At 34.9% G+C, this 12,399-nt stretch overlaps 1 protein-coding gene across 1 annotated transcript in view; it reads right to left on the bottom strand.

The window, feature by feature from the left end:
• The window catches only part of CNTN3 (contactin 3), a 266,384-nt gene that overhangs the window by 57,645 nt on the left and 196,340 nt on the right, over positions 1-12,399 (bottom strand). Inside the window, exons 11-12 of the mRNA XM_026446851.1 lie at positions 10,636-10,763; positions 8,824-8,999 (exon numbers count right to left, since the gene is read on the bottom strand). Of these exons, the coding sequence (XP_026302636.1) occupies positions 8,824-8,999; positions 10,636-10,763 (304 nt within the window). The remainder of the gene's footprint in view (positions 1-8,823; positions 9,000-10,635; positions 10,764-12,399) is intronic.

Below are 12,399 nucleotides of genomic sequence, written 5' to 3'. Positions count from 1 at the left end.
GATGAGGCATCATCACTCTTGTCTTTCAAAATGCTATTAACTATTTTTATCCCTACTTGATTTCTTACTCTAAGTACTCTCAGAATTATTTAAGCTGAGATCTGATTGGTAGTATTTTAAAGTTTTGGAAAAACCTGGGACAAATTAAAACCTTGTAATGTCTGTCTGTTTCATTTCATCTAGAAATATTGAATATTTCATGTTTCTTTCCCCCTCTCTGTCTGTCATTATATCTCTCTTTCTATCTCTGGCCAAATTTAGAAAGTATTGTAGGTGCTTTTATGTAGGCCTCACATACTTCTTGTGCAAATTATTAACATGAATTTATCTATCTTTTCAGGGAGGTTTCGTCCTGTTATATTTTCTTACTGGTTATTGTTGATACAAAGGAAAACTATTACTTAAAATTTTTAATATGTATTTTAAGTAGGCACATGATAATTGTACATATTTATGCATTACAATGTAATATTTAGATATATCTATATGATATATAGAATAATTAGCACATCTATCACCTCAAAGCATTTATTTGTGTTGGGAACATTCAAAATCCTGTATTCTAGCTATTTGAAAACATACAATAAATTATTACTATAGTCACCTCACAGTGCTATAGAAAACTAGTTGCAAGAAAGCTATGAATAGCCTCTTATCTAGCTTTAAGGAAGCTATTATTTTTTGCAATTTACCTGGTATCCAAGCAGTTGACTGAAGCAATTAATTTAATTTAAAAAACAGTTAGAGTTGATACTATCGGGTTTTGAGTAGCCCTAATACGATTTTGTCCTGAAATAATGCTTGTTTCCTTATTTTAAAAGTCACCTTTTATTTGTTTCATACTTTATTGCATTGACCTAAGCATGTCCAAATGGTATTTGTGTGTAGTCTCATCTTGTTGATGATTTAAATAAAAATATTTCTGGTATTTTTCCTTTAAAGACACTTTTGGGATGTGGAAGAAGTGCCTTTCTGTTCCTATTTTAAAATGAAGTTAAAAGTCAGTAACTGGTCATTATTTTTATTGAATGTCATCTTAGTATCAATTGAGAATACTGTGGTTTGTTTTATTAGATCTATTGATATGATGTATGTACATTTCCTGGGATATACTATAGTAGCTTATGAATCTAATCTTTCTTTTTTTTTCTTTTTTTTGAGAGAGAGAGTTTCTCTCTTATTGCCCAGGCTGGAGTACAATGGCACAATCTCAGCTCACTGCAACTCTGCCTCTCAAGTTCAAGTCATTCTCCTGGCTCAGCCTCCTGAATAACTGCGATTACAGGCATGTGTCACCACACCTGGCTAATTTTTGTATTTTTAGTAGAGACAGGTTTTCACCATGTTGGCCAGGCTGGTCTCGAACTCCTGACGTCAGGTGATCCACCTGCCTTGGCCTGCCAAAATGCCTGGATTACAGGCGTGAGCCATTGCGCCTGGCAGGGTTAATCTTTGAATATAATGTTCAATCTGGTTAGTTAAAATTTCCCTTAAGTTTTCTTACTATATTCATGAAATCGGTTTGTATTTACTAAGTATTTACTCTCTTGGTAGGTTTTGTTCATAGGAATATGCTAGACTTACAAAATAAATTAAAAATATTTCACACTTTTAATGTTATCAAATAGTTTACATAACACAGAACATTTATCTGTTTTCTTAAAATTTGAAAATCAAAAATTACCAGTAAAATGTAGCCCTAAAATCTTTATTATTGGAGGAGGTGGAAAATTGATTTGCAAGTTTTCATAATAATTAATCTACCTAAGTAGATAATTCTAATTTCATTTTTATTTTAAATTAATTAAATTTAAATTTTGATAATTTATATTTCTGCAGAAATGGTCCATTTAATTGGAATTTCATATACATGACCTGAATATGGAATCCTTTGTGTTTTTACATTCTTTTTTATATTTTATATTCTTTTTCTAATGTCTAATTTTAGTTTTTCTTTTCTCTTTATTCTTCATTGGTATATTCTGTAGATTATCAGTTTGCTTTTTGATATTATATGAATTTTATTTGTTCTTACTCCTTTATGTTTTGTTATTTTTATTAGTCAAATTTTGCAAAGCTGTGGAAAGAAAAAAAAGGAATGTGTATTTTCTATCTGTAGGACTATTTTTTCATATGTTTCTGTTACTTCAATTAATTATAGTATCAAAATAATCTGTCTAATTTTTAGCAAATTGATCTACTGATAGTTGAAAGAAGAGCTCTCAAAGTCTACACAGTTTTATTTCTTACTAGATCTTTCTTCTCGACCTGATATGTTTTAATCATACATTATTTGAGGTATTATTATATTTTCGTGGTAAAAAGAAATTTTTCCAAAATAAATTTATCCTTTTTGCTTTTAAGATTTGTTACAAACTATTCTTTGTTGGAAATTAACATTTGTTGCATTCTCCTTCTGTTATATTTACATAATACATATTTGCATATATTTTCCTTTATGTCACTTCATTTATAGCCTTGGTTTGTTTTAACTCTGCTGCTTTTATGGGCTTTAGTACAAGAAGTCACATGTTGCTTGCTTTGACTTATTCTTGTAAATTTAAGTCTACCTTACAGGATTTCCACTGGGGATGGCTTTGGACCATTCATCTTCATAAATATTGTACTTGATAATTACAGCCCTGGGACATCAATCGCACTTTAAGCAGGAACTGAGCCTTTATTTGCCTGATTGAGTAAAATGACAAGTCAGGCAAATACCTACACATCAACAGTTTTGTGCATTGCCCCTTTTTCCAGCTGGAATCGGGGAATTCTTGTTTCTTCACTAGCAAATAACATTATGGGAGGGGTCATGCTTCAAAGATAGGGGTTCAAGATAAATAACAATTCCTCTGGTCTGATCCCCATTTTTGTGAATTTGTTTCTGGGTATATTCTCTTAATAATTATTTCAAGTCAGCTGATGCTCTGAATTTGGACAAGATACAAAATGTGTAATACAGTCCAATGGGGATACGCTTAAAAACTCAGAATACTACCAGAAGTTGCTTGGGGAATGAGTGCTTTCCTTTACATAAAAATCGTTTACATAGTTATAAAGAGCTGCTGTTTTCAAACTTTTAGTCTTCACACACAAATAATTCTATGAAATAAATCAAGTCAAAGTGGCCACTTGTATTATCACACAAAGGATCAATTTCAAAGATATTATTTTCTACCACTGAGAGCTGAAAAATACATTAAATCTCAAGCTCACGAGCAGCTGCTGTAACTAGAGTGAAATTGTGGCTTGTGGGAAATAAATCATATTGAAGTGAGCCATTTAAATGAGTGGCAGATTGGTTGTCACTGCTCAAGTTCTTATTGCTTCCAGTGACTTTTATCCACAAACATTCTAATTCATCATAGATCCAATTCCACAAAGTGTTGGTAAAGCTGTACACCTTGGCTCTAGACATTCTTTATTTCTAAAGTAAATGCACCACATAGGGTTTATCAAAGCATATATATTTAAACATTCTTACAATATAGGGTGAACTAGTGTGTTTAGGTCCAAAAGTTTTTATCTGTAGGGAGCCTCTAGCATATAATGCATGTAAGTCCAAAAGTGAGCTTACTGAGCAAGTCAAAATTATCCCTCAACATTTGTAAAATTATACTTAAATTACCAGGCCCTAGGTCTTCACATACCAGTCAACAGTGTTCTTTGGTTTCCCTTGAACTTTGGAATACTACCTCCCTTTTCCTATCCCTGGAAGCTAAGCTTTGTCTAAAAGTAAAGAAACAAAGATGTTATACAGGGGTAAATAATGGAGTAAAATTCACTGCTTAAATATAGGTATGATAGAACACTACCATAAACATATAGTTAAGCCTGTATCTCTTCTTGTGATTCTGCATATGTGAAATAAAAGTGTATACATGAATGTATACATTCTTATTTACATTCACACCATCATATATGAAGATATCCAGATACAGGGAAAAAAAGAGAGAAAACTGTGTTCCAGGAAGAGATTTCATGGCAGGAGGCAATGGGTTAAATATAGTTATGTGCCACATAATGACTTTTGGTCAAGGATGGACCATATATATGACAGTGGTCCCATAAGATTATAATGGAGCTGGCTGGGCCTGGTGCCTCATGCCTGTAATCCCAGCACTTTGGGAGGCCAAGACGGGCGGATCACCTGAGGTCAGGAGTTTAAGACCAGCCTGGCCAACATGGAGAAACCCCATCTCTACTAAAAATAGAAAAAGTAGCCAGACACTGTGGCGCAGCCTGTAGTCCCAGCTACTAGGGAGGCTGAGGCTGGAGAATCATTTGAACTCAGGAGGCGGAGGTTGCAGTGAGTCAAGATCATGCCACTGCACTCTAGCTTGGGTGACAGAGTGAGACCCTGTCTCAAAAAAAAAAAAAAAAAAAAGATTATAATGGACGTAAAAAGTTTCTATTGCCTAGTGACACTGTAGCCATCATAATATCATAGCACAATGCCCTAGTGATGCATTTGTGATGCTGCTGAGGTAAACAAACCTACTGTGCTGCCTGTCATACAGTAGTCTAGCACACACAATTATGTACAGTACATAGTACTTGATAATTATGATAAATGACGATGTTAATAGATTATACCATTGACTATACCATACTTTATATTGTGATTCTATAGTGTAGTTTTTCTACAAATTAAAAAAAAAAGTTAACTATAAAACAGTCTCATATAGGTCCTTCAGGAGGAATTCCAGAAGGCATTGCTGTCCTACGAGATGACAGCTCGATGCATGTTATTGCCCCTGCAGACCTTCCAGTGAGACATGATGTGGAGGCACAAGACAAGTGATATTGATGATCCTGACCCTGCATAGGCCTAGGCTAACCTGTGCCTTTGTGTATTCACTTATGACAAAAATGTTTAAAATGAAAAAAAAAATTAAAAACAGAAAAAAAGCTTACCCTTATTGAATAAGGATATAAAGAAAATATTTTTGTATAGCTGTACAATGTGTGTTTTAAGCTAGGTGTTCATGACAAAAGAGTCAAAAAGTCTAAAAAAGTCAAAAGTTTATAAAGTTAAAAAGTTACGGTAAGCTACAGTTGATTTATTATTGAAGAAAGAAAATACTTCTTATAAATTGCATGTACCCTAAGTGTACAGTGTTTCTAATGTTTACAGTAGTGTACAGCAATGTCCCAGCCTTCACCTTCTCTTATCACTCACTCACTGACACTCATAGCAACTTCCAGTCCTGCAAACTCCACTCACAGTGAGTGCCCTATACAGGTGCACCTTTTTGAAAATCCTTTATACCGCATTTTTACTGTACTGTTTCAACGTTTAGATACACAAATACTTGCCATTCTGTTAAATTGCCCACAGCATTGAGGACAGTGGCATGTTGTGCAAGTTTGCAGGGCAGGAGGAATAGGCTATACCACACAGCCTGGGTGTGTAGTAGGCTGTATTATTAGGTAAGTGCACCCTATGATGTCCATATAAGGAAGGAATTGTCTAACAATGCATTTCTCAGAATGTATCCCCATCGTTAAGTAACATGTGACTGTACTAAAAACTGATGTGAAAAGAGATCAGAAAATAAGACCAAAAAATTACGTGACTCACCCATGGGCATCAACCAGCGGACAATAGCACCTAGAACTGTTGTGTATCTGAATACAAATCTGCCGCTTCCGTAACGACACCACATTGTGCCTATGATTGAGCTTTTCTTGGCAAACAGGAACTTCTGTGGAAGTCTTTTCCTGCTGATTTAATGATACGACTTTTTGATTCGTCCCATGATCATGGACTGAAATCTGTGTTTGGACTCCTACTCCTCCTTTGTAATGTGCCAATTTGTTTTAGACACTTAGTTTCATAAAGCTTTTCTGAATATATTATTCCAATTGTGCAAAAATCTGTGACTGGTGTCATCGTGCTCCTTTGGCACAATTTCAAATCTACACAGTAGATCTGGTTTAAATTATTGGAGCTTTCTGAGCTTATGGATTTTTTCCAAAAGACATGTGTTTTTTTAAAATAAATGAATGGGTGTTGACTACTTAGCATAGTCCCAATAATTGGTTGATTCAGTTCAAAGCTATGAGTTGCATTTTCTATAATCTGAACTACCCCTAACCTCTTTTTAAAACATGGCTTTTACTATCCACCTTTCTAGGCAACTTTCCTACTTACCAGCCTCCTTGTTCACATTTTGCTGCTGTTGGAAACAGGGGATATATCTATGAACCCACTGGGGAAAAAGACAAGCAGACTATCTTTGTATTAATGTGCATACTGCAATGAATACACAATCAGAGGACAAGACTTGTTACATGATTCCCTTCTCATGCAACAGAAAACTGATTTACTTAATTGCCTGTGCTTAAGGGTAATGTCATCTTGTATGGCTTACTGTTTTATACTGATGGGAGAATATTAAGTTACTAATGGCACAAGTCAATAAAAAATTCATAGGCCATGAACTAGCATGTTAGAGAAAGAACAGAATTGGCAAGTGATAGCATCAATTTATGAAATTTCATGTTTCAGACACCTGACTTGTACAGAGATGACTTTATGCCTTCTGTAGAATCTATCAGTGCTATGTAAATCAAGATAGTTAAATTATATTATAAACTCAAATGTTTTTAACTCCAAGCTTTTCTGAAAGATGGCTGCAATCTGGCTCAGTCTTGGTGTTTCTTTGTAACTGATGCATATTACAATCAAACTACTTTGGATTTTTCAGTCTTTCATTACACATTTATTCAGCATTAACTAACACAGAGGAACTGTATTGGATAAACTATTATCAACAGCTCACAATCCAGCTGAGAAATCAATCACAAACATAATTAACTTCATTATAATGGCAAAGGTGACTAATGTTTCAAATGGAATTCTTCAATAATTAAAAGAAGCAGAAGAGCTGGATTAGAGAAGCCTTTCCAAGATTGGGTAAAGAGTCTTTATGAAAGTAACATTTTAGGCTTCTTCTTGAGGCCAAGGGAAGAAGAAATTGTTAAATTGTAAGACAGCCTGAGTATGGAGTAGAGAGCTAGCTCAGAATATGGCGTATGCCTTTTGCTATCATGACAGAAAAAAGCAGTGATAATTTAAAAATAAATAGACATTTACAACAATCGTAAAAGTAAAGCTAAAAGATTTTAGTAATTGGTGAAGTTCTCAAAAGTTGTGAATCAGTCAGAACAACTAGAAAAGTAGTAATTCCAAAATGGAATAAATGGATGCTAGAAAATAGAAAGGGTACTAAAATTATACTTAATTATGGCTAGGTATCTAAACGTCTCAATTTCCCTTTTCCTTTTAAAAACTTTCTTTTTTCTGCACTGGCTTCCTAAGGTTGCCGTAACGAAGTACCAAAAACTCGGTGCCTTAAAACAACAGAAATTTATCCTCTCACAGTTCTGACGGCTGCAAGTCTGAAATCAAGGTGTTGGCAGAGCCAGGTTCCCTGCGAAATCTCTAAGGGGAAACTCTTCCTTGCCTCTTCCAGCTTCTCATGGCCCCAGGCATTCCTTGGCTTGTGGCAGCACACCTCACCTCCGTTCTGGGCCTTCATCCTAATTGGTCCATCTCTCCTCTGTGTCTGTGCTTCACAAGGCATTCTCCTCTTTGTGTGTCTATATCCAAATGGCCTTCTTATTATAAGGACACCAGTTATACTGAGTAAGGGCTCATTTTAATCCAGGATGACCTCATCTTAATTTAACTAATGGCTTCTACAATAAGGCAATTTCCAAATCAGTTCACATTATGAGGTATTGGACATTAAGAATATATTTTTGGGAGGACACAATTCAACTCAAAACACCATTCTTTTAAGTTGCATATAATTTTGATATATTAACATGCCAATGTATACAAATACATACATTTAATAAGAAGTCTTTGTCAAATGAACACAGTTGAGTTGACCATCATGTGGCTTTCTGCTTTACTGAGGCCTGTATGTGAAGTCCATAATGACAAAACCAGACTTGACTGTCCACCGTGGACCTCTTTACCAAAAGAATGAAGGTGTCCTTGAGTCAGTGCAAACAGTCCCACAAGGGAAGCTAGGTTTGTCATTCCAGATTCATAAACATGCTGTGAGGCTTACCGTTAGTTTGGGTGGCTCACCAGCATGAAGCCACTTCTTCACCATTCTCCTCAAAGGGACAATTTTTCCTTAAAATCTGTAATTCTTTCTAATGTGGAATCATCACAAAAGAGGAGACAGAATGGAAACATTAGAAAGCATTTCTGTTGTGGAAACACCGGGCTTGAAGTTCCACCACTAACTAGCTGAGTGACTGGCCAAGTTAATAAACTTCCAGTCCTCAGTTTGTGCACCTGTACAATGAAGCATCTTACTGCTAATATCTGGTGGAATTGTGAGGATTAACGGTGATGATGCACCCTGGCCCGACACACTAATTGGGATCAAGTACCTGGAGGAGACACTTAGTAAGGGCAGCTTTCTCCCAATTCAACACATATGTGTCATGCTGAAAAAAAACACCTGTAAAAGAAAATCTTCCTTTCCATAGGATACTAACAACAACAACAACAACAACAACAACAACAACAACAACAAAAGTAATGAAAAGTAACATTTACTATAAATAAACATACATTAATTTTAATTGTAATTATACATTGAAGTAAATGTGCTCAATTTCTGGTAATTACAAAAATAAAATTAGATCAAAATAGAATTGAGAACCACTCAACCAAAACCACTTATTTAGAAAACATTTCTAGAGCATCATCTATATGTCAGATAATTTTTAGAGGCAATGTGTCAGAGACACGTGCAATATGAAAAGTATGAGGAAAATGCCACAACTTACCCCACCAACTTTCTCAAAGTGAGATCCGTCTTTCTTAAAATCTGCAAGGGCCCCATTGAAATACCAGGTAAAGATGATATCTAACAGTGGGTCATGTTGTACCTGGCAGGGCAAGATGACGCTTTCACCAACAGAAACATCCATGTTAGATGGTGCCAAAGTTATTCTCGTTGGTTCTATTGGGGAAATAATTTTTCAGAAAAACAGCATTTTATTGTGATAAAAGACATTTGCACAGGCAGACTGTTCATCTGACTTATACTCTGTATGTCTGTAGATGCATATACATAATTATATACATCTATATAATTAAAAGTATTCAACATTAAAATAGCCATTTTGATGCAGAGCTACATTTCACTGGATCTACAAATTCTTGTTAAAGAAATTAGGATATTTGAACTTGTAGGACATGTACGTTTAAAAATTAAAGTCATGTGTAAACAACAGTTATATTATTATTAACAAAATCAATTTCAACTTAGTTTTATTATGTTTTGAAATGTAGGGGTAGAAACAGAAAATACTGTGTTTTCACCAACTTTGACTAGAAATTACATTATCATCAAAATCTGAACAGACATTTAATGGTAGCCTGGATTTGAAAGATATAATACAAAAGATGCTAGAATTGGTACAAACAGGAGGGGTACTATGTTAAAATGTTAATTAATGTCTATTTTTCCCCAACGCAAATGTCCACATGCACATTTCTTTCTCTCTGTCGTCACCACCTACCTTCCATTTGTCTATCGTGAGTTAAAATTCTCTTGACCCCATTTTCCCACTGCTACTCCACATTACTTTGCACTATGTTGGATGAAAAGTTTTCAAAAGAGTCAGGTATGCATATTGTTTACAATTATGCTAGTCAATTCCCTCTTTAACTCAGTCTAGCCAGGCTTTGGTCTTCCCAACTCCCCTGTCCTCACCAAGGTCCTCATAACCCTCCTGCTGATGTATCAAAAGGTATTTCACATCATGAATCTCTCTGCTCAAAACCTTGCAGCCGCTCCACTTTTCAATCCAACTGAAATAAATTCCTCAGAAGGTCTACAGACTGCTTGCATAATTATCACTTAGAAATCTGTTAATTGACACATTCAACTCCATGAAATCTTTGTCCAAATATCTCCTTCTCAGTGAGGTTTATTCTGATCAACCTGTTGCTAATGCTCTAACTTACCTCTGCCACCATGTGCCTCTTTCTTGTTTACAATTTTTGCCTTCTAATAATTTTCTTCTTTTTTATTCCTACTGTTATTTTCTTTCTCCTTTCATAGAAGGTAAGATTCATGAGGACAGTATTAGTGATAATGTGCTCAAGGATACAGCCCAAGCAACTGGCAGAGTAGGTGCTCCAATTTTTCATGAATGGATAAATGAACAAAATATATCCACAACTTTAAGCAATTCTTATTTATATCCTGTTATTTCCTGGACTTGAACATCTCCAGAAAGAAATCAACTATAATGAAAAAGACAAAGTGTATCCAAAAGACCTGAAGACCTATTTTAAACAATAGAATTTTATTTAAAAATAAAATAGAATGAGATCATCGACATACACTATTTGTAACTCTTATTGACTATCATCCCAGCACAGTAAGTAATGTGTTCCCTGGTGCACATTGTGCTGTGGTAAGGAAATATTGTTCCCTTGACTTTCACCTGTTAAAAATAACATAAGTGCAAATACAGGTTCTACCTTCATAGTGTACTGAATATTGTGAAAAACATAGTTAATTTCATCATCATAATATATCTTACAGTGAATCCATATGTAAGGCAATATTTAAGAAATGGACCTACCTGTAACAACCAAATGTGTTGTACCATTTGCTTTCCCAAACTGGTTTTCTGCCATGCAGGTATAAGTTCCAGCATCAGCTTTAGTCACATTGGCTATTTTGAGTCCTCCATCTTTTAATAGAGAAATTCTAAAGAAAAGACAAATAAGATAAAAAATGTATAATAGCCATTTTTTTCCCAAATGAATATATATATTTTTACAGAATGTGTTGCCTTAAGCTAGTATTTTTAAGGCATGATTGACCAGTCCTTAGCTTTTTGGGAACACAAAAAATTAAAAGAAAATTGACCCCTCACTCACATACATAAACACACACACAGCATTGGATGACAAAAGATGCTCCACCAATTTGAACTTTGTTCAATAGTTTTACTCAGCATTATTTATTACACCTAAATTGAGAGGATGTACATATCATATAAGTATGAAATTTTTTCAAAAAAATATTAATATATGTTGTGGTAGATTATTCATGGAGTTAGCTTAATCAATTTAAAAGAAATACAAAGTAGGCAGAATACTATTTCCCTTAAATTTGAAACAGTATATGAGAAACGAGAAGCTGCACGTCTTTTATTATGAACTGAGAGACTCACATTGCCCCAGTAAAAACCCAAATTTTCCAGAAGAACATTTGGGTGGTCCCCTGTGAGCTAGTGAAAAGAGCCTGGGCAAATCCAATAAACCTTACCTTAGAGTTTCTGAGTATACACTTAGAGTACTTAAAGCTTTGGCATCTGACTAATTAATTAAGGAAATATAACTGAGTGCTTTACATACAGTTGGCACTATAAGAGAACCTGGGATTATGGGGTGAGCAAGACAAAAAGTCTTCACCTTCATGGAGATAATAATCCAGTGAGTAGCACAGACAACTGTATTATTCTGTTTTCATGTTGTTGCTAAAGATATACCTGAGACTGCATAATTTATAATGAAAAGGAGACTTAATAGACTCACAGTTCCATGTGGCTGGGGAGGCCTCACAATCATGGTAAAAGATGAAAGCCACGTCTTACATGGTGGCAGGCAAAGAGGAAATGAGAACCAAGGGAAAGGGGTTCTCCTTATCATGAAACTTATTAACTACCACAAGAACAGTATGGGAGAAACCGCCCCCAAGATTAAATTATCTTCCACCAGGTCCCTCCCACAACATGTGGGAATTATGGAAGCTACAATTTAAGATGAGATTTGGGTAGGGACAGAGCCGAGCCATATCAACAACAAATAATTAAATAAGTAAAAATAAGAAGTTCTGATTTTTGAGAAGTACTCTGAAGGAGACAGAGAGGGTGATACAATAGAGAGTAATTACTTTAGGAGGAAGGGTTTCTAGGATAGGGTGCATTAGAAAAGCCTCTCAGAAGTGGTGTCATTTGAATTAAGAAAAAAAATGAGATGGGATTAACCTGTCATTAGTCTGATCACTGTATCTTTATTGCCCTAATTTGTCTCCTCATAATTATGTTACCTTTCTTTGAATTCCTAAAATAATTACTATCCACATAATGCATTTAACACTTGAGTGTCTTTATCTTTTATGGCTCCTATTTTTGATACATGAGTGAAAATGGATGGTAAACTTCTTAAAAATTTTTGCAACCCCAGTATCAGCATGACATCATATATGCAAACTGTGGTAACTAAATGCCTCCAAAGTCTGGGCCATTCAGTTGAGTAAATAGGAAAAATACTGAAGACATTAGACTAGAATGAAGGATCTCAATCTGTAAAAATGTTTATTGCAAAATTTTAGGTGT

The sequence above is a fragment of the Piliocolobus tephrosceles genome, chromosome 2 (assembly GCF_002776525.5).
Source record: "Piliocolobus tephrosceles isolate RC106 chromosome 2, ASM277652v3, whole genome shotgun sequence".
Taxonomy (NCBI): domain Eukaryota; kingdom Metazoa; phylum Chordata; class Mammalia; order Primates; family Cercopithecidae; genus Piliocolobus; species Piliocolobus tephrosceles.
Note: the sequence above shows the minus strand (reverse complement) of the source record. Positions and strands in the feature narration are given on the sequence as shown.